We start from the raw sequence: 23,892 nt of genomic DNA on the forward strand, positions 1-23,892 counted from the left end.
CTCTATATTTTTTTTTTACTGTGTCGTCAAATAAAACACTACATCAAATCTCTCAGAGGTCATCCCACAATTTCTGCTCCCCGCTTGTTCGTCTCCAGCTCAGTATTAACTTTCTATTTATTTTTGTAATTGCCTCTAAAACCTCTGGGAAATGCCAGGAGAAATGACAATCAGTCATGTGTTCAATCTTTTGTGGCAAACGTTTTGTATTACCGCTGTGACATGCGTTACTGAATGTGACAGTTTAATAATAGAAAGCAAATTCTTTTTTCGCAGCCTGCATTTGACAAATCAGACAAAACAATTCAAAGATAAACACAAGATGCATCGATCATCGGAAAAAAGGTTTTGGATTGTTGTCTCGTATTGCTGGATTCTTCTGCACATTTTCTTTCCAGATGCAAACAATGTTGAAGTGAATGGAAAGGACACGACGCAGACGCAGGACAAAATAAAACAATTTAATTTCATAATCGAAGCTCCTCATTGAGTTTCATGGACTTATTAACAAAGGAGTTACTCAGTCGGACCGTGTTAAAGCGTGGCACACAAGCACATATTCAGTATTCAGAACAAGGTCACCAGCTGCAATGAAAATTCTAAGCAAATATTTCCAGTCGATACATGTACAAATAGGCCAGTCCTCCAGTTTGGTGCCTGACCGTGAATCAGGGAAAAGATTTTACCACAGGGACAAAATCGATTTTACCTGGGGATTGCGTCTTTGTTGTTTCCACCAAAATTCTGATCACTCACACTATTCATCCCAGTGCCAGTAATAGAAAGCTTTTATTAGATCAAGGCTTTTTCGCATTGTGCCATTATAGTATCTTTTGCTCTAAATGGGAATTTAAAGTATTTTGTCAGTAGTTGTTGCGATGACAATCAAGCTTATTCTCTTCAATACAAATAGATAATCCAAGCCCTGTGTAGCAGCTACGTACTTTTCACTACACTTACCCCGTGTAACAATAGAAATTACAATCCATCAGAGCAACAAACTAATAAAGTTACTTCTTTTTTGCTAAATTGAAATGTGAGAGATTTGTTTTGTGTGTGTGTGTGTGTGTGTGTGTGTGTGTGTGTGTGTGTGTGTGTGTGTGTGTGTGTGTGTGTGTGTGTGTGTGTGTGTGTGTGTGTGTGTGTGTGTGTGTGTGTGTGTGTGTGTGTGTGCCAAACACAACATGGCAGCTGGTTAACAGCAGAATCATCAGGAGACTATCACAATTTTCCTCATCTAAGAATCCGCACGTCCCTAGGTGGTCTTTGTCACATTTGTTATCTTCAACAGGGAACATAATTTCTTAAGTAATGAACCAAAAGGTTTGTTATTTCCCTACATCTGAAGTTGTGTGTTTGTAGTCACTTGAGTTGTAGAGATGCCTGCAGCCATATAATCTCTCCGTATTGAGGGCAATGGGGCAAATGAAAGGAAAGGGGAGGCAAATGTATTTATCCAGCACATTTCATGCACAAGGCAACTCCGAAAAACACAATGAAAACACAATGAAAAGCAAAGATCAATCAATACAATTCCCAAAAATATAAAAATACAAATATGTGTATATTAAAATTATATATTAAAATTGGTTAAAATACATTCAAGGGTCATAGGCAGCAGTAAATAACCATGTTTTCAGTCTGTTTTTAAACATAGTCAGGGTTGAGGCCTGTCTCACGTCCTCACAGAGGCTGTTTCAGACCTTTGCTGCGTGAAACTCAAACACAGCCTCACTGTGTTTAGTGGTGACTCTGGGAACCACCAGGAGACCCCCCCTGAGGATACTAAGGCCCAAGGTGGTTCATACGGCTGTAACATGTCAGCTATATACTTTGGTGCTTCACAATGAAGAGGCGTGAACACAAGCAGATCAATTTTACAGTCTATTCTCTTAGCGACAGGAAGCCAGTGCAGAGACCGGAGCACTGGACTAATATGGGTGTATTTCCAGGTTCTGGTCAGGACTTGAGCAGTGGTATTTTCAATATACTGCAGCTGTTTAGAAAGGCCAGTGTGCAGGCCGGAGACAAAAGCATGAATGCATCTCTCCAAGTCTGGTTTAGACACTATGTTTTTTTATTTTAGCAATGTTTTTTAGGGGATAATAGGCTGCTGATGTCATTTACTTAATATGACTTTTAAAATTCAGGTCTGAGACTATGATTACCCCTAGATTTCTAACTTGACTTTTAGGTTCCAATGAAAGAGCTTCAAGATTACCAATGACAATCTCTGTGTTTTTATGGGCCAAAGACAATGATCTCAGTTTTATCTGTGTTTAACTGGAGGAAGTTGTTTTGCATCCACATACTAATCTGTTTGACACAATGACACAATGTATCTACAGGCCCATGTTCACCCACTGTCAGTGAAACATAGATCTGAGTATCGTCTGCATAATTGTGATAGGACACATTGTTGCTGGATATTAGTTGGCCTAATGGAACAAGAGGGGCCCCAGAATCGACCCCTGGGGAACCCCACAGATCAATGTCATCCTGTCCGAGACACAGCTATTAATCTCAACATTAATAGCTGTGTCTCAGCTATTAATGTTGAGCTATTAAGCATAAGCATGCATAAATAACTGGATTAAAAAAAAAAGACAAAATGATGTATATAAAGCCCCTGAGCTTTTATCCAAGTCAGAGTCACATGGTCTGGCTTGACACGATGATGGAAATAGTGTTGCCTTCCTTACACATAAGAAAAAACGTAATTCATTGCTTCATTACATTCAGTCAACCCCAGCAGCAGAAGGACTGTGGTGAAGACAGATGCTTCCAGCCCCACTGAGCCTGTTCAACATCAGCTGTTTCCGAAGTTCCCATCCTTGAACAATTTTGATTGCTCCTCTCGAAAGTTAGATTCACTTCTCTAATCCCATTGTCCTACTTGCCAAGTTTTCTTCTAAGTATAACTGCGCATCAGAACGAATCATACATTTTTAATTTCCGGTAAAGGAAAAAGAAGCCCTTATTTTCCAGATGGTGTGAACAATGAACCGGGTACTGCTTTGTTCAGTAACAGGTGCAGCCTCCAGCGCTCAGCAGATGTACTCAGGTGTTGATTTTAGATAAATCTGTTAAAAGCTCATGCCTCTCTGATACAAGCTCACAACAAAATAAATATATCACAAAAGCTTCAAACATCTGCAGAAGCACGGAGGGAATAGGAGAAACGTAGCTGTGGATTTTAGGTCTTGCATCACAATTGGTGAATAGATTTGCATTCTTTAACATGTAGGAAAGGTTGTTTTTAAAAAATCATAACCTCTACTGGGTTGTTTAGAAATTATGTCTTTCCACCTCTCATCTTAAGTTTTATATAAGCTCTGTCCAGATGCCCACTCTTTGAAAAACGTTTCTACTAAAGCATCATTTAGCATGGATGCATAGGTGTGTTTGAGTTGTGCTGTGTTTATATTTGCTTGTGTTCATTTGAAACAATTTGCAAGAAGAAATGAGGTCGTTTTGAATAGTGTACAAGCAATTTGTCACACAGTAGCTTTGTAACAGGCCAGGTTTCCATAGCAGCCTTTAATCCTTAAGTCTTCAGCTTAAGCCCTCTGACTTCTCAGTTTAGACACAAAATGGATGTAATTCAAATTACACAGCTTTAGGCCATTGGAGCGAAAGAATGTATGATTTATCCACGTCTAAAGTTTTAAAAGTTTCCAGTAACTTATATAAAGTTAACTTGTTAACAATAATTCATAGGGAAGAATAATACTTTTCTCGAACAAGCTAAAATGACTCATTAATGCTTATTACTACCTTATTAATACTTAATGAGCACACCTTGATATAAAGCGTTACCACTTTGTGAATTATAGATCATAGTACTTCAGAAGCAGGCATGTGCGTGATGGGGATTGGTCAATCTGCCTCATAATCCCGGACCAGTGACGTCATCAAGCCGATAGTTTTTCATGAACTAAAAATAAACCCTGGGTGTCAGACGCAAGCGCCGCTCACCGCAACCTATTTCGTCAAAATACCTCAGCTCTGTTCTCATGAAACAGTACAGAACTTGCTCCCAGACATTCTCAACAGTCAATGTTGTTTTCTTAAGCCCCCGTTTTCAGCCATAGCTCAGTGAAAAGAGTGAAATGAGGGAGACAGCAGTTGTGAAAGTCTGCTTGGAAGTTTGTGTTTCTGCAGGGGCGCTGCTAAGAGACTTGTGGCTTGGGGCAGATGCCACATGCAAAGCACCCCACTAAGAATATACTGACAATAAAAAAATAAAAAATACAATAACAGCCCTTTCCATAAATATGTATTTTCAGCTCCTACAGCTGGAATAACCAGAAATAACAAAGTGGATTTGAAATGCAGCAAATGCGATGTGATGGCATGGTCGGTTGGACCAACCCAGTTCAGAAAAAAACAAATAAAAAATTTGATTACTCAAAATTGCATGATAGAAGTCATATATTGTACTACTCTTGGTATGTTATTTCCCCCCAGAGAACAATGTTATAATTTGATGTTGTGTGTGTGGCATACTCAGCCCATGGCACTAATCTTTCAGCAAAAGTACAAAGCTTTAACTTTCCATTACCACTTATACTACATATTATCCCGTTTGTGGGTCCCCTCCAGGCTGCGGCTCTCACAGCTCTCACAGCTCCCACAGTCACCTTCAAAAAGGGCACCCGCCTCGTTATGGAGCAGCACCAGGCCCGGGCCATCTGCACACACCGGCCTCTCTCTGGCTGCTTCAAAATTCAGCTCAGAGTCTGTGGCCATCAAGCAGCAAATTACGCCGGGCGCTGACCATATGTGAGGCGGGCCAACAAACTGAATCATCTCATGGAGAGGCGCAAATCTGGTGGCATTCTGCAATTAAAATTCACAATAATAGGATTTGTTGACTACAGACGCAGAAGTGCTGTCGGGAGCTTGTACCGCACAGACCATTGGAGCGATTTTAGCCTGGTGTTTCAGCCATATTGGTTGTGTCTTGGTCGAATGCCTGCCTGATCACAGTCGAGATCAGGTTTTGAAAGGATCTGTGCTGAGCTCTGTAGCTGTCTTCCATAAAACGCAGATGCTTACTCAGTTATCTCTCAGATAACATTTTGTCACTACCTCCTGAAGGTGCACACTGTCATGTCCTTGGGCAAGACACTTCACCCACATTGCCCCCCGTGTCTGCGTACATTGGTGTATGAATGAGAGTATGAATGAGTGAGTGGATCCTTGCTGTAAAGCGCTTTGAGTGCCTAATGTAGGTGGAAAAGCGCTATATAAGTTGAGACCATTTACCATTTACTAGGGGATGCTGATAGTTCAAGTAACTTTATATTGTATCAAAAAATCTCACATTTTTATTGCAGACTCATTCCACCAGTTCAGATTCAATCATGTTTTATACTGTGGACAATGCTACCCACTTGCTGGATTATTGATGATTAATCCTTGATATTGGGCAACTTCGAGATCTAGTAAATCACTTCAAGCCTGGCTCTCTTGCATCAGCAGTGACCCAGGTGAACCAGTGTGTTGCCCCTCTCCACACTATTTAAAACTCCATTAGTGGCTGATCAGAACCACTTGTTCCAGGTCCTTTCTCTTAATAGATAAAATCCCAGCAGTGTGTTCAGTCGCCATGGAGACAGACGTGCACTAAACCATTAACTAAATGCGGTTTATGATGTTTTTTTCCCCTCCATCCTGCGCCACTTTAATAATGTTTCCATGGCAACGAAGGGTCCGCACACTGGGTTCAGCCTTTAGCACCCTATTCGTCCAAAAGTACCTTTATTTTCTCATTACTTGGCTACCCTTTTGTTGGATTTATATAGTTTCATGACTGCCAAACCATTCCCCCCCTTTAATACATTTTATACCTTTAATTCTTGATTTTTTTTAGCAAGTCTGTAACACTGTGACACTAAAAAGTGACCCTGCAAGTTGTAAAAAACGTGCCTATAAGCACATCCCTGTCAGGATTTGGGATGCTGCAGATGTGAGGAAATTTAGGAATGACTTTGGACCAGAGCTACCAATTGGATTTTCTGGTGGCACCAGATAATAAAACAAAATCAGGGAACCATGGTAATAAAAAAAAAAATCATGCATAGGGCCTTTAAGTATGACAAAGGTAACCGCCATTTACTGCTCACTGCATGTGGTCAGTGAGTACTATCTACATTATGAGACATGTTGAGATGTTGTTCTCCTGCCTGATATGCTTAATATGTTAAGATTACTAAAGCTGTAGATATTGATCGGGCATTTGTCTTATTCAACCGCTGCATTATTTAGTGGCTGAATCAATTGGCAAAGAGCTTAATGGACTCAACTTTACTCACTGCATGCTCTGTATGTTCACCCACATCCATCTAACACACCGACAGGCAGGATGTACGCAGCCTGGTAATGTTCAGTATAGTCAACGCACATCAGGCATTGTTTTATTGAAATTACTGCCACTAATGTTGACTTATTGCCCACATATGGCCTTGAATAGTCAGGCTGCATAATATGCCGTCTGTCCATGAAACGTACCCTATGGGCGCTGCTTTCAATCTGCCACTATTTTAAAGCATGTTCAGGATTTGCATAGGCTACGTGTCAGTCTGCTGGGAGCATATATATAATTTAAGACTCGTGGTGTTGTACTAGAGATTTATGGATGTGACAGATTGCCAAGTTTGCATTGCACACGTTTGCCGCTTAACGATGACATGTAGCACTTCTCAAGGATCAAATCTGTAGTTGCATGTAATTATGAAGAATTGAGGTATACATACAACTCAATTTGCCTTGGGACCCCAAAGTCTGGTGGAACTCAGAAGAAAAACAAAAACAAGGCACTCCTCCCACATCATAATTCTCTATTTATATTTAAAAAGCCTTTATTGTGCTGGGCTGATGAATCTTAAAATCTTTAAATATGCTGGTTTCTTCCACACTTATCGGCTCCAAACAAGCCTTTGTCAAGAAGAAAAAAATAAAACAAAAACTTTGTCATTGACGTGTCACTGACACGAAATAACTGATAATAGTTGTTTTGATGCTATATCATTTAATCCTAAACTCTCGTCCCCGTTCGTCCCCTCTCATGTTCTCTTCCTCAGTTCAGCCCACAGCACCGGCCCCTGCAGACTTAGCTTTTAATTTATCTATTTTAAATACTTTTGTTTTGTTTTGGCTTATGTTGCTTGTACTCATTATATACGCATTAAAAGAAGAAGAAATACTGACATACTGAAGGGGGAGTGCTCATGGATGTGCCAGGCAGGCACGGAGGCAAAATCACAGCGTCAGGACAGTATTGCTATGAGGGAAAATTATTTTGAGTTGTTTTTGATGTTTGCTGCATTTTCCAAACAGTTTTGGGTAGCATAGTTATTTGAGTATGCTATAGAGTGGTATGTGCCTGAAAAAAACACAATACCCCACCTTTAAATAAGTGCAGTCACCATCAGTTTAAGTCCCATTTCGGTGTTTCTGTGTCAGTGTTGCCAACATAGCAGCATTGAAATCCCACAAGAACAAGACCAGATTTGACATAAGTTCTTAACAGGATATCTCTAACCCTTCATATCACAATGATTTGTAGTTATCCAAGCTGAGAACTAGCACGAGTGAACCGGCATGTTATCCATCGTGGCCAAACTACGAAGCATGACAGATTTGGTTGCAATGCATAATTCCAAGTCAATTTGAACACATTTCTGAGCAGCAGATTCCGCATTGTAGACTGCATTGTGCATCGTTGCTGCTTGACAAAGAAATAGGGCACATCTCTTGAAAAACATGACAACCTGTTGTTGCACATGTAATTAGACAGCTTTTTTCCATTTTCCCCAGTTAATTTAGTCAGTGTTTGAAAGCCTAATTAAAATTGCAAGCAAAGTTGTGCATCATTTTGGTGATTAAATACAACAGAAAAGCACGCCTTGTTTCCTCCAGGGATGCCTCAAGAAAAAAGTAAAGTAAGGTCATTTCATCGCCTTCGTTATCTCAACATTACTTAATCTTGGCACGTAATTGCCTCTGTTGGAGATATTAGATGCCCTGACAGGGATGGAGAACTTGCAGAGTGATTGCGCGAAGCATTTTGGCTGCACAAGCAAAACGAAGCGCGCGGGCACATCAAAGAACACAGGGGCTGGGGCTGGAGTCAGTTTTTGACAGGACCAGTTAAAAGGGGCCTCGATATCAGTCTCTGCATCAACTTCCTGCGTTTTATAGATGTATGCTCCACAGAAGAGGCATGAAATGAAAAGTCGGACCGTCGGGAGTAGATCGTATCCAGTGTTGGAGTGAGGGGAGGGGCTGTCCTGTTTTTAAAGCTTTAGGAAGTGTATAGGAAAGAAGATAGCAGCAGAAGACTGGAGGCAAAGGAAGCAGATAAGGATAACTTTGAAACTCCCTATAAGCTACTCAGTCCATATATAGGGTTAAAATGCTTCCTCCGCTGTAGACGTCAGGGAATGTGTTCCAGAGAAGTCAAACTGAGGAGAATAACTTTTACATATGAATGCTCATTTAGTAATAATGATTTTATGAAACGGGCAGGGCACCGTTTTTTGTAAATCCATGCACTTGAAAGTCACATTGGCAAACAAATCGAATGCAGCTTAAGCGAGGCTAATTGGAAATAATGGTGTTTTGCGAGTGATTAAAAGCATATTATCATGCACTTAACTACTCTGACACAGCCTGTTTATGGAAGGAAAAACAACAAAAAATGTTCTTGGCCTTGCTTTTTATGTATTCCTTTCACAGGGACACTGCGGACAGACAGGAAATGGGGTGAAAGAGAGAGAGCAGAGTGACATTGAGCATACGGACCCGAACAAAAATTCATATCTCAGAATTGTAGTATGAGCATTATAAGGCTGGAGCTGCCATTTTTATGACCGCGGCTATGAGAAGACACTTTCACTGCCAAATTGCCTAATTTCAGGGGGGAAAACACGGAGCATAATGTTATAGCAGTGAATTGGACATTTTTAACACCAACAGACTGAAACATTATTGGAAGGAGTTCAGCTGGGCCAACGAAGGACATACAATGGCAATGAAAAGCTTGTTTTTAGCTGAGACTTGATGGGATTGTAACCATTGTTGAAGAAGCAAGTTGAAAGTTAAAACAAAAAAACAATAGAGCTGTGCTGAGAATAACTGAGCGCAACCAGAGCTCCATACTCAGTGGATGTACCATATTTTCTGGACTATAAGTTTAAGTTGCACCAGCCAAAAAATGCATAAAGAAGAAGGATAAAACATATATAAGTTGCTCCAGGGTTTAAGAAGGAAGGAAAAACTATACTGTAAGTCGCACCAGCCGTGGCTACTGTCCATTTAGGCGTAACTGCGTCATTGACAAGCCTCTCCCGGAATCACGTTGTTCAAGCTTTTAGCCCACGATTAGCTTTTTTTGTTTTCTTCATTGCAGTAAGAGTAACCTCGCTTTTTGCCAGTCCCGTACAAGTTTTCTCACTCCAAGCTTTCTTTCTGCTGCTGCTTTTTTAAATCTTCAGTGGTACAGGAGTAGCAGATACTAGTACACAAGCCTTGAGTGCCCTCTAGAGACTGCCAGTGTGAAAATAACAAGCATGTGAAATTATATATTTTGATATATAAGTCGCGCCAGAGTATAAGTCAGCCAGCCAACCTATGAAAAAAAGTGCCCTTACGGTAGATATAGCAGGACCTAGGGGTAAAAGGTTGTGGACTGTAGATTGTTATGGAGTAAAAGACCATTTTAGTGTCACTCATGTTCTGGTCAGTGCATGCATATACCAGTGTCAACTTTTACAAAACTTTACTTTATAGCTGTATTCAAAACCATGTATGTCTCCTGAAATGCCTCTTTCTCATATTTGAGAAGAGACACTGATAGCGGCACCCGGTGATTCATTTGAAACGCATCCAAAGGTTACTTCAGCACACTCTTTTGCTCTCTATGTCCCCTGATTAAAAATAGCTAATAATCACCTCATCTACAGCACTGCGCGAGACCAAATAATCTCCCTAACTGTTCATTTACGAGGCTCGTGTAGGTTTTATCAGCAATCTGTGGCTTGTTTTTTGTTTTTGTTTTATAGTGGTACCCAGGTGTGGCTTTGGTGGAAATTATAGTGTGCTGCAAATGATACTTTTATACCGGAGGGTGTTTCAGTATAAAAAAAAAAACAGAGCAGGTTAAATTCCCCAGACACAACAAAGCAATCCCAAGTCATTATCGCAAGTGCAGGTAGTCTCTTGTGGGAGGTTACAAATAACACGAATTAGAACAAAGAAAATCCAGTTTGCTTGCTCTAAACTGGCTGTAATAATGCCTATTTAAGATTATTTATAATATTCTGTGAAGGTTTGCTTATTTTTAGTGAAATACAACGAATGCATTTTGGTTTATGTCTGGGTGGTGAAATCTTTCAAGCTTTTGTGTGCATTTTGAATCTCTAAACACATAAACAGTGTTTTTGGTGGCAAAGTAAACTCATGCTGCTCCGTTAGCCTGGTGATGTGACTGGTTTCTTTTCTAAAAGTCCATGCTGTATAAGTTTGTATTAAGTAAGTATTTTTGATTTTCATTCTCCCTGTTTCAAACAATTTCTTATCCGCTATGTTTTTGTGGGGGGTTTTGTGATGGGTCATGCGTTTCTCTGATTGCTTTCTCCATGTGTCAGTTCTGCCCGTTGTGCTTTGAGATGGAAATCTAGACTAGCTTATAGAATAGAAAAGGCTAGGAACGACTGCTGGTTTAACTTTCCCCATTTTCTCTTAAAGGAATAGGCCACCGTTTTTATATACTAAGATATGTTCTTACCTCACTTTAGTCGAGTTAATATATCCCCGTCTGGTCATTGTCCGCGCGCTCTGTCACGCAAACGGAGCACATACGCAGCCTCTCCCATATGTGACATAGCTCCGAAAAAGCTCACGATAGAAGCTACCAAGCTCTTCCACGTGTTCCCTATTTAAATAAAGTTACGTGAAGTGTTTTCATGCGAAGTATATTTACACTGAAATGTAACGTGTCGATTTTATAAGCAAATAAAAAGGGGGACTATATTGTGAGGCGTAATGATACGAGGAGCACAGCGTCCGCGTAGTAACTCCTAAAGACTTCCCCCCGCTCACTTCCGTCAATAACCTTTAGGAGTTACTGCGCGGACGTTTTACTCCTCGTATCATTACGCCTCACAATATAGTCCCCCTTTTTATTTGCTTATAAAATCGACACGTTACATTTCTGTGTAAATATACTTCGCATGAAAACACTTCACGTAACTTTATTTAAATAGGGAACACGTGGAAGAGCTTGGTAGCTTCTATCGTGAGCTTTTTCGGAGCTATGTCACATATGGGAGAGGCTGCGTATGTGCTCCGTTTGCGTGACAGAGCGCGCGGACAATGACCAGACGGGGATATATTAACTCGACTAAAGTGAGGTAAGAACATATCTTAGTATATAAAAACGGTGGCCTATTCCTTTAAGGTTGCAATGTTGTTTGACACAGACAGACCCCCTAAAACATCCAAACGCACAGCAGATGCATGCGATTCTGGAAAGCATCCCACACCAGCTTGCTGAAACCTTGTCAAAGTTTCAATGCCCTTCGCTCTCTTTACTTCCCCAGGACAGGGACCGGCATCAAACCATGACGGGGGAAAGAAAAAAGAAAAGCATTTTAAAGGAAAGAGCCCATCTGCTTCAGCACCATGAGCATGGCTCTAATTAACACCTAAGAGAACAGTGAGTAGAGCCTTGTTAGCTCTGTTCCTCGTGTGCATGACAGCTGCTGATTCCGGCACGTGCACTATGATCTGCAATCAAGAGCCCAGCAGGAGCGCAGGCTGTTGTCAAAATGGATTAGAATGATATCAACAAAGTAGCAGATCAATAGACACATGATTAAGATCTGAGAGAGGGAGCTGTGGTAAGACTTTTGGTCCGGTTGGTTGTTGACATGATGGTCGTGGGCGTTGACTTGATTGCGAGTGATTGAGTGTCATTTGCCATCATTGTGTCTTTTAGATCAGTGATTCTCAACGAGTAGGTCGAAACACAAAAGTGGGTGGGTTGCAGGACCACTTTCAGTGGGTAGTGGGGCCTACACCAAAAATGACTGTTGACAACTTCACGATTAAAGCATGTATCAACCGAACTTTGTGAAGACTCCCAGTGTGTGCTGTCAGTGTGATTATTGTACAACTTTGAATCATGGTCTTTGTCGCACTCTAAAGTCCTGCAGTGCATTAAACTGTCATCTGCTCCTGGTTAGGGGTTGGACACTGAAAGGGCTGACTTTGAAGCCTGAATGTATTTTTTGCCAAACATTATATTTATCAAGCTAATTTGAAACAATCCTGAACAAGAACTAAGTAACTTGCTTTCCATAATAAATTGTTTTCGTTGTCCCTCTGGGGGTAATACAACAGTTGATGGGATGATTGGGGGGTCGTTCATCTCCCCCTTGCAGTAAACTACAATTGCAACTTCCCTGCCTCCAGGTCGGAGGCCCCAATACACACTAAAGAATCACAAAGAAGAAGCTAAAAGGCTAATGGGCAAAGCTAACTGCGGGCTAGCGCCACTTAAACAGTATTCACAGCCAAAGTTTGAGTGAAAAAATGATCTCCATTGTGTAATTGGATGTACAATGTCTCTCTTTCCTTTTGTCTTTTCTGTCAGCGTTTACTTTCATGGATGAGTAAAAAAACGTAACATGCTACAACACCTGCAGTGGTGCTTGTGGCCTCTAGGGGCATGACTTACTTAGATCTGCTTTAAAGGGCCTCCACCTGATTTTTTCATTTCAAACAATGAAGAGGGAGCCACTAAATTGAAATGCCGGGGGAAAACAAACTCATCCTTAATCTTCCTAGCATATTTGTCACATCCCAATTCTTCACAGGGACATGTTTATAAGCACATTTCATAACTTGCAGGGTCACTTTTCTGGGTGACTTTCACAAGAATGCTAGAAAACTACAAGAAAACTAACCTACAAGTTCATGAAATTGAAACAAACGCTGTCTAATTATTATCTACAGTGTTTTCCCCACAAATGTCTGACTTTACAAGATACTTATGGAAGACAAAACAAATCTCGTAATGTTTACAGATATTTCAGCTGTACGTGTATGTTGGAAACTAAACCCTAGCACTCAAAGGATCTTGATTCATGTTTTTATTCATCAAAACTATGTGTGTCACGTTGCCAATATCTGGAGCCATGATACCACTGAAAAGGGATTCAATTTATTCTATCTCAAAACGCTGGACAAATTGTCTTAAAAAAAAAAAAGAAAGAAAAAAAATGTAATTGATTTTTTTTTCTCACTGACCGTGTGCTAGCCACTTATGTTTGTGGTACAAGCCGTTTCCTTGGGTAACTGTCAGGAACAAAATTGTGGATGAACAGTGGGCGCAGTGACGATGTGGAAATTTAGCGAAAAATAAAAAATGTGCAAAATGACGACTGCGCGTTTGATGTGTGTCTTTGAAGCGCAAGGATTTGTCAAGCTTCACTCAGAGATTTGTTGGCTGCCATGACAGTTTATATAAGCCGCTTCCTCCAGGCATCATTGTCCTGAATAACAAATATCCACAGCATATTTCGACCCTCCAGAGTGGCTTGTATAGCTGATTGTAAGTGTCTCGGCGGTGGACAGTTTAGTAATTGTCTCCAGTGCTGCACGCAGTGAAACAAATGACAGTGGGTTATGACATTTTGTGTAAAGGCCTTATCGGGGCGCCAGATTGGCAGTAAATTAATAGCACTCGGTGAAGCAGAGAGGCTACAGCGTTCCACTTGACACCTGCTGAAAAAAAAAAAAAAAAAATCCTTGTTCTTTTTGTTTAAACGTCACTCGTCCTCACGGTAATTGTCTCGGACCCGATGTTAAACTTTTAATGCAGTATCTTCGATGCAAAGTTTCTAGAGTTAGAGTAACAGCACTATCCAAGTTTTATTCACCGAAAAAGAAGTGTCTTGCTCAAGAGCGCAGCTATAGCACACATTGGGGAATCTGAATCTCTGTGTACAGTACTTAAATAATACAAAGTGCCTCATACAAAAGTGATCAAAGCAGAGGCAGGACTAATTAAAATAAAGTGATTCTGTCTGATCTACTTGGGGATCATGTTTTCAGTATTAAATGATGTAGAGTTTGGCAAAGACTAAAAAGACACATCATTATACATGCATCTTTATTGATGGGCCCTGCAGACAATTTTAACTTCTGAAGCACTGAATAAAAATAAACTACGAGACGAAGTTGGGTTTAAAGTTCTTCAGTTGTTATTCAAACCGGGTTTATTTCTGTATCGTGGCACTGCACCATTAAAGGGCATTTTTAATAGTGTGTATAAAGGTTGCATTATATTCCTTGTACACCCAGTAAATACTCAATAAAGGCACTATGCACATAAAGTTTTATCTTGCAAAGTCGATATCATTTAACAATAGGGTTCAGGTGTATTTAACATTATAAAATATAGGGTGAGCGATGGTAAGCAGGTTCTTATATTCTCCTTAGTTAACACTTTATGATTTATGTGGTCATTTATGTGGTTTATGATATAAAAGCACGAACATTTGAAAGAAAAGTGAAGTCTGAACTATACATGGTTAGCAGGTTTTATACAACACTCAATGGGGACAGAATATTTTGTTGTATATATAATGTCACATGACCGAAATGACTGCAGCTTTTGTGATTTTATAGCAGCAACCAATAAAGTAGCGACTGTGCAGCCGTGCTGTAACAATGACATCCGTTGGAATCAAACAGGATTATAGGGCGATAACAAAGGCCTTAATCTGTTTGAGCACATCAGCTGTCAGTACACAGCCTATTCGCACCTGTCAAGTCTGTGCTGTCTCTGCCGTCTTATTGATTGTATATTGTGTAACTGCGCTGATGGAAACCTGTTTACTGCCGTAAATGGCCTTTATGCTTTTTATGGCTCATGTTTTCTGGCGCCCTCCCCTCCCACAGCTTATCACGCAAATGGCCCTGCTGCAATTAACTAACTGCATGTACAGAGACAATTAAATTAAATTAGCAATCACATTAGCACTACATCAAAGTGCTCCATGTTAAGTGCTGCCTCTTAACGATTCAGCCTGTAATTTTACCAAGGGTCACTGCCAGATAGTGTTCACCAAAATGCACCATTGTGTGGGACTCAAGCACATATAAATAATCTCGTTTGAGATGTAGATTAGATTGCAAGTAGTGGTGGGATTTATGGCTCTTTACTGGGAGCTGAGTCTTGGGGATCCATTCATTGCAAAGAGCCGTTCAAAAGACTGGCTCTTTTTAATGTAAAATTTTAATAACACCAGCCAGATAACTCGCAATATCTATGAAGGCACACTTTTTTCTTTAAATCAAATAAATCAAATACAAAATCTAAAATGACAATGGGACTGATATTTGCACTTCTTGTGACACAACTAGTAAAAAGAGGCTGCAACTGTCAAAACTGACAAATCCTTTACAGCGCATTTAGCTTTCAGTTGTATCACCTGCTCCATTGTTGGGCTGATTCTTGTGTTCGTTCGGGCGAGGTTCTGGGTGAAATTTACTTAAAAAAAGATCAACTGAGATCTATTCACCTTAAAGAACCGTTCAAAAGAGCCGGTCGATCATGAACGTCACATCACTAATTGCAAGTAACTAATGTGCAATAATTTCTATGCAAAACCACTGATCTTTATTAAAATCACAAGAATGAGTAAACAGTGTCGGATTAAACTAATACCACCCAAACAATTACATGTTATCATATTTTTAATGGGCATAACATGTAAACATTCACAGGACAGGGAGGAAAAGCACACACTAGTTAAAAATTGTCTACTGTTGAAAAGCATTGTCTGATGTCCACCATGCCCTCACTTCAAAGAGCTCTCTGAAGACCTATGATCAAGAATAGTTGATTTGTATAAAGCTGGAATAAGTTACAAAACCGTCTCTAAGTCTTGACATTCATAAATCCATGGTTAGACAAATTGTTTATAAATGGAGAAAGTTAAGCACTGCTGCTCAGCACTGCTTCCATGGAGTGGCCGTCCTGTAAAGATGACTCCACAGCGCAGAATACTCAGTGAGGTAAAAAAGAACCCTAGAGTGTCGGCTAAAGACTTTCAGAAATCACTGGCACATGCCATTACCTCTGCTGACACATAACATTGAACAAGAATGGGGTTCAGGGGAGAACGCCACGGAGGAAGCCACTGCTGTCTAAAAAAAACATTGCTGCACAAGTTTAATTGTTGTTTAATTGTAAAGGAACACACAATGTGATGTGTGGAGGAAAAATGGAACAGCACACTGACATCAAAACCTTATCCCCACTGTGAAGTATGGGGTACGGATACCCAAGACTCGGCTCCTTATCTTCTGCCATCACTGTATGGTAGACAATAAAGTTTTCTATTCTATTCTAAGGATGGTGGAGGGAGCATTGTGGTGTGCGGGTGCTTTGCTGCCTCAGGGCCTGGACAACGTGCTAAATGTTCTAATCCACGTGCTAAAATATGATAATGTAATTGTCTAGGTGTTACTTAAAGCAGACACTCATTCTTGTGATTTTAATTAAGATCAGACCACATTTTACGACCAATTTAGGAAAACCAATATAAGAACTTCCACTCACTTTTTCCTCCCTCTGTAAGATACCTATAGTTGTGATTACTTGATTGCACATTGTCTTATTTGCATCCCCCTGAGTGTTCTTGAGAGGTCCTGTAACAAGAGAATTTCTCCATTGTGAGTTCAATAAAGTCTTATCTCATCTAATCTTTTATCTCCCTTACTGACATGTCGTCGACCACTTCTGAGAATTTTTGCCACAATAGATTTCTAACGAAGAATAACCCAAACCTATAAGTTATATAGATGATCAGAACAAAGTAGTGTTGTTTTTGCTGCTCAGAACTGGTTTATGGCCTTTGAAAATGCAGGTGACACTTCCAGAGTTTATCTACGCCACTAAAATACAGATCAAATACCTCTACAATAGACATCACCAAATTCAGCAGGAAAACATCAATGGCGCATGTTTTTTGCTGAGGGAACAAAAAACTTATAGACTATTGCATTATATGTCCCATTTAAATGTGTTCTTGTCCTTATCTTTGGTTTTATCATATGTGAACGAAGGACATATCCTCCTTCATCACCCCTTTCTTGTATTTCTGCGTGTTATAATCACATTCAAATTTATTCAGATGACAAACTACACAATTACTTTCCAATGAAGGAACACATGAGATTTGATCATTAGCGAAGATGCTCACAGCGTGATAATAATATGTTTTCCCCAATGAGCACTGGCTCCTATATTGTGTTTACGAGAAATGGGAACAGTTGGTGGATTGTTTTTTGTTTTTTTCTGCGAGTTACAGTAAAGAGCTAGGGGCATACTGAACAGGCCAGCAGTCTGCAGAGCACCACCTGTTATTCTCCATATCATCATTTTTTCATATGCACCAAAAGGGTCACATCCGCATTTAAGTTCACACTTTCTCTGGTGTTATGCGAGTCTATCCTTGTCTAACTCCTAAAGTAATATAACGAAATGATTTGAGCGATTTGAGCTGCTTATAGCTTATAGACATGCCTACAAGACCTAATTTAGGCCTATAAAGCTAGATCATGCACAATCATGGCTTATTGGTCAGTTGCTCATAAATTTCCCTACGACATGGTCCATTGCCATGCACTTAAACCGTATTAATTAGTCCTGGATTAGTCTTGGTTTAGTCCTGGTTCTGTCTTTGTTTACGCCTCATTGAGACACAGATTCTGTCTTGGTTTAGACCTGGCAAAGATAGGCTCCAGTTCTGGTTTTGTCCCAGTTTAGTGAGTGGAAGATTGTTGATTTTGTGATTCTCGTGGTGAACAGTTCGTTGGTCATTGCCCTGCATTGTAACAAGTGTGCACGATCTCAAACTGGAAAACTTGAGATGGATCCAGTGGAAGTTGTTTTTGTGACTTTGCAAACAAATCACACCTCGGATGTGCAGAGACACTCTCCTCCTGTAGCTGTGGCTGTGAGGCGATGGGGGATCACATAACAAACAGTTGGTGTGAAGACAGTGTTCGTAGTTGAGCACCGTTCCAGATGTGATTTCTTCGCTTCCTTTTTCAGTGTGCATGAATCTCAGACAGAGGACTATTAATGACTTTACATTTGGGTCACTCAGCTCACATTATGACAAACAGAAATAGCCTGTACATCCATTAATATCCAAACATATTTTGGAACAGCAACGATATTATGTAAAATATGTCTAATATTTACTGCATCTTTGGAAGACAAAATGTAACATTTCCTTTATGGGATTAATATTGTTGAATTAGGTCAATGTATCTCTTTGCTATTGGCAGAACTCCAGTCCATGGTAGATGCCATATTTCTAAATAAACGTCAAATTTGATCACTGCGTTGGCGAAACAACTCGAGTATCATGACACATTTATAGATGCATTTTGTCTTTCTACAACCAATTTTATCAAGTTATGTTGAACATCATCTGTGAGCATATAATAGTATTCAATTATTTGTGTTGGTTATTTACCGTCCACGGTGCACTTCTCCAAAGTTCAACAAGTTTGTCAGGTTCATCTTCACTTGGACATAGTTTTGCAGACTCATCTTCACTTGCGCGGTCTGTTTGGATGAGCACATACACACATGGCACGTGCAACAGAGCTTAAATAATAAGAAATATAGACTAAAACATGCACCGTCACTTTCGTACAATGCATTGTTTCACCCCTACAAAGTAGTGTTGTTTTTGCTGCTCAGAACTGGTTTATGGACTTTGAAAATGCAGGTGACACTTCCAGACTTTATCTATTACGCCACAAAATCCAGGAAATACAGATCAAATGTCCCATGTTTTTTAATGAGGGAACAAAAAAACATGGTATAGACTCTATAACATGGTTAAAAGCTTTAATCATGACATTAAATGCATTTTGTCTTTCTACAACCAATTTACCTATAATCGGTGACCTATAATAGTATTCATTTATTTATGTATTTTGTCTTGGTTATTTACTGTCCACGGTGCGCTCCTCCAAAGTCAAACCGTTACTCACAATTCAAGTACTTCTTCACAGTTTTATTTTGTAAAAGGGGCTCATAGGAAAAATGTTTGGATCCTCTCTTTAACTGAATTGACAAACAGCACATTTCCCCCCCACACATCTGTACTTATTTCCTCATGGCCGCAGCTCATTGTGTTACATCAAAGCCTGTCACAAGCGTAGTTAGCGAAAGGATTCTGACCTTCTGCTAATGGCGGTTGAAAAAAAAAGCACTTCAATTAACTTTAACGGCTAAGCAATGTGTTAACTGCGATTAGACATTTTCAATTAACCAAGCGTGTCCCAAATGTATGTCGAAACAGGGAGTGCACAGTCTCACACAGAATCGATTGATTGTGAAAAGATACCAGTAAGACTTTTATAAATGTAGACCTTTCGAGATTGAATGCAGAAATTTCCTTTTAGCTGCGGCGGGGTGTTGTGGCAGAGCTGAGCGAGTCATTGGCTGTAGCAACAACACAGCAAGGCGTGCTCTGAAGAGATAATGGATTTTTAGTCCTGGGTCAGTGTGGATCAGGAGCAGTGAAGATGAGGGGTCACTCAGTCAATGGAGGTGTTTAAGCCTGAGCTCTCTCCTCTCTACAGATACAGTCCAGGTGGAATAACACAGGACTCTTGGCTAAAATGTACTCCACCACATCAGCAACATGGAAATGAAGAGAAATGCTCGTTTGAGAGCGAGTCTCTTTAACATCAGTGAGCAATGTTGCTACAACGGATCAGACATAAGGAAACTATTATTCCATTCAACAGTAAAGACCTTTACACTTCAGGGTGAAGACACTCAAGAAGCCGCCCTTTATGTATCAATGCACTCAATATAGTCAAGTGAATAGACCATCATGCAATAATAATAAGACAGATTTTTTTCAGTAGTGATGTATTTCTATGTAATGTCTGTAAGGTCAAGCTGCTTTTGTGACTGTTTGTGTGTGTATATGATGGATTTCCTATGTGGATTATTAAAGTATATATATGATACGTATACTGTGTGTATATGAGTTTCTATGAGAAACATTGAGTCAGTGAATAATGAAACAATATTACTGAAATAATGATAATTTTCGGTTTTACTAAATTCATCTTCTCGTCACAAACTTTTTTTAAATTATGAATCTACACATCTGCAGCACGAGCCGCCTATACAGACAAAAACTGAACTGGAGCTAAAGGACATCGAACCAGGACATATTCCATTTCTTATTAGTGACAAGGATTTGCTCAGAGGGATTTTGGATCTTGTTTAGTCGTTACATTTTTATTTTATTATTTTTATTGACCTTTATTTAACCAGGATAGTCCCACTGAGATTAAGAATCTCTTTTTCAGGGGAGTCCTGGCCCCAGAGGGGAATCTATTGTACATAAATAAACTAGTTCCTCCTTGCTTTTTTGGGGGGGTTCAAAGCACAATATACTTGTCAGGAATTATATATTTAAAAATCCCTCTGAAAAAAAATACCTATATTTAAAAAATGTTGTTATGTCCAAGCCTGTGAAGTGTGCTGTTGGAGCTGCTAAAGTGGAGATGTTGTAAAGGAGTGTATATTTCTCTTTAGCCGCTGCTGTCTCACACAAAGGAAATGACCATATTTGGATTACAGCGTCCTCTCGGTCACAGCCTTTCTGTGTGGCAGAAAGTCAGCACTGACATATGCCACTGAATTCAAATGACTCCCTGAGCTTTACATTTTGAGTGCTGCACATGGACATCAGCTGGGTGTAAAATGCAACTTTTTTTACGCTTCGGGGGGAAAGCGCTGGCACCGTTTTTTCTCACTTTGAGCACCACAGTGAAGTGCCACTAAAATCAATACGTTCTGCCTTGACGGATGTATTTCAAGCTGTCAACTCGTTCCTGCCAGAGACTTTATATATCTGCACACTCCAAACACGCAGAGATCGGAGTTTCTGCTTGTCATTGGCCGCTCTGCGAGGACTCTTGTATTTATGACTATTAGGACTATAAGAGGCTGTTTATCACACAAGCCTCGCACTGACGGACAACTTCAATTATATTTGTGGCAGCTCTGTATAGCGTGCTATATAGTTGCTGTACTGATGTTGAGTTACATTTATTCAATTTAATCATTATGTAGTGACTTCCTAAAGTTGTTGTACTTCATAAAGCAGTTAGGACAATGTATCACCAAATTATGAATATCACAACATTAACAGTACTACAAGAAGCCTCAATACATATATACAATATTTCTTCGTTCTTACTGAGAATGACACATTTTTTGATAACAGCCTCAAACAAAAAGAGTGTTGAAATGTTTTGGTAAAATATCACAATAATGTTTTAGCAGACAGTTATCAAATGTCACTATTATTCTCATATCGCACAGCCCTATTATTCGGAGCCAATACTGGAAAAATACAATATCGGGTATCGGCTACAAATATCTGATACTGAACTAATACCAGTTTTGGCTCTCAATGCCTTAAAAACACAACATTTACCACCTAAATCTAAGTTTAAAATGGGCATGCTGTATATCGTGTTAAAGCTGGAGAATTCAATCGTTTGATTTAACCTTCGCAAATGTATTTTTGATCGCCGCGCAAAAAATGCCACGCTAGTAAAAGCATGCTAAAGCTAGCAGGTGCATGCTAATGAAAACTAATCAAGGCTGGGTCAGAAACTATGATAGAAATACCTAAAGAAGCCTAATAAAATAAACTAACCACTGCTGAAGCCAAGTACATATTTGTAATGATCAGATCAATCCATTTGATCTGTAACATCATGACAATAAAATATGACTTTATAGATCTTAAAATGGAGAAAACAGTCAATTCAATTTTTCACTCAGAAAAAGCCACTTTTAAGAAAGTCTCTAGGTATCGGTAAATATCGGATATCGGCTGATACTCAAATCCAAGTATCGGTATTGGTGGGAAAAAAGCTGGATTGGTGCATCACTACCTATTAGTATTTGCTGGAATACTACAATTGTACAAACTATCTGATGTCATAAACATAAATCTAGTGTACATTACCGGGCCTATTGATCTATAGTAACTACGCTGTGATGGCTGTTTTGTAGCATGTAAAGTCATAGTTGGTCACGCTTGATGGATTCTTACATTTTAATCATTGAAAGGAGGCAGTGACCCTGAACCAAAGGTCGAGCTCTTGAACTTTCTCCAAAAGTTGATCAGCGGTAATGAGCTGCATATTTAACCGCAGGCTTCAACTCTCTTTAATTTGTTTTTAGCAGCTGACACAAAGTGAAAATGTGAGCGGTTTGCTTAAGTATACAGTATTAAGCTTCCCCCACTGAAAAGTGTTTATTTTAGAAAAAGGCATCCACAAAACAAACACAATGTACAGGCAGCTCCAGAAGGTGTTTACCGGAATAAGGTAAATGCCACAGTATCAGGCTCTGATAAGACGCAGCAAATCCTCATAAGCCCCGATAACACAAATGGGAATCTGACGCTAATGCCCAAATCGCTGCTCTGCAAAAATTAACTAACGACTTCAGTGATTTTGTTTCCGTCACGAAATGTTAAACTGTTTTATAAATGCTGCCTTCACTTTGTCTTGCAAACAAAATGTGCTTCAGTGTCAGTTTTTGACAGCTGTTTTCTCTTCTGTCCCAGGTGTGGCAGTGTGGAGGCAGTATGGAGGTGTTGCCCTGTGCCCGAGTGGCCCACATTGAGCGCACTAAGAAGCCCTACAACAATGACATTGATTACTACGCCAAACGCAATGCCCTGCGGGCCGCTGAGGTCTGGATGGATGAATACAAATCCCACGTCTACATGGCCTGGAACATTCCTATGAACGTAAGTTTACACTTATTTGAAGATCTGCACCTCCTGCTCCTTTCAGCCCACGCTCCACTTGCTCATTCAGAAATGTGTCTGTGGTCTCCAGAGACAGAAGTCAATAGAAATTCAAAATTCAGATTCTGTCCCACTTGACCTTCAGTCTGGCAGAGTGAAGGCTGAACACAGCGGCAGTCTCTTCAAACAGACTGAGGTGCTCCACATCAGTGTCTGGCTGGGCCTAATCAGCCCATTTCATATTGCACTTAAGTTTGATTGCTTTTAAGGTTCAGCAGAGATGGCCCGCACAATAATAAACAGTGCTTCCGCTTCCTAAGGAGTTTCACATTGAATTGTAATTGGTTGTAGAAGCGTGAAAAATGACATGATTGTCATTGAAGGACCTCAGCTATGGATTTCTCTAACTAAATGATGGCCCACGCTATTGAAGGCTTTAACACAGTAGAGCTGCTGCTGCCTGTTGCTCCCCTTAAATTTGCTCACAATCATCACAATGTTTCACTGAACACTAGTAGATAGAACTAACCAGGGATAGGTAAGTATTGTTTCGAGCTGCGGGATGATCATATCGGAGCAAATTTCGTTCTTAGCATTGACTAAAAACCAATCAGGTGCCATCCCATCTCCAGTGTAATTACCTGCACAGTGGCATGGCTGGCTATTACCCAGCTGTCCTGCGGCGTGGAGTTATCTTGTTTTCTGTACAAAAAGCTAACACAACAATTATTCTATCTACCTTTTTTCCCTGGCTCCCATCTCACCCATACACACAGTAAGAGAGTCTTGTTATTGTCTGTTGGAACCACTAAGAGAAAATTACTTCAGTGGCTTTGGGGGAAGCTCATGATTCAGCACAGCACAAGCCCCGGGCCCAAAATCTAACAACAACAGATTCTGAAATTAAATGCATTTGTTTGTGTCATCTGATGGTGATGCTGCATTTTGCTCCCACTTTCAGAGCTGGAAAATCTTACACCAAGCTTACTTT

General features: G+C 40.0%; 1 protein-coding gene across 1 annotated transcript in view; it reads left to right on the forward strand.

Annotated features, from left to right (window-relative positions):
- Positions 1–23,892, forward strand: part of galnt9 (polypeptide N-acetylgalactosaminyltransferase 9) — a 119,474-nt gene that overhangs the window by 80,600 nt on the left and 14,982 nt on the right. Inside the window, exon 7 of the mRNA XM_079567852.1 lies at positions 22,716–22,901. Coding sequence (XP_079423978.1) covers positions 22,716–22,901 — 186 coding nt within the window. The remainder of the gene's footprint in view (positions 1–22,715; positions 22,902–23,892) is intronic.

The sequence above is a fragment of the Gobius niger genome, assembly GCF_951799975.1.
Source record: "Gobius niger genome assembly, chromosome: 1".
Classification (NCBI taxonomy): Eukaryota; Metazoa; Chordata; class Actinopteri; order Gobiiformes; family Gobiidae; genus Gobius; species Gobius niger.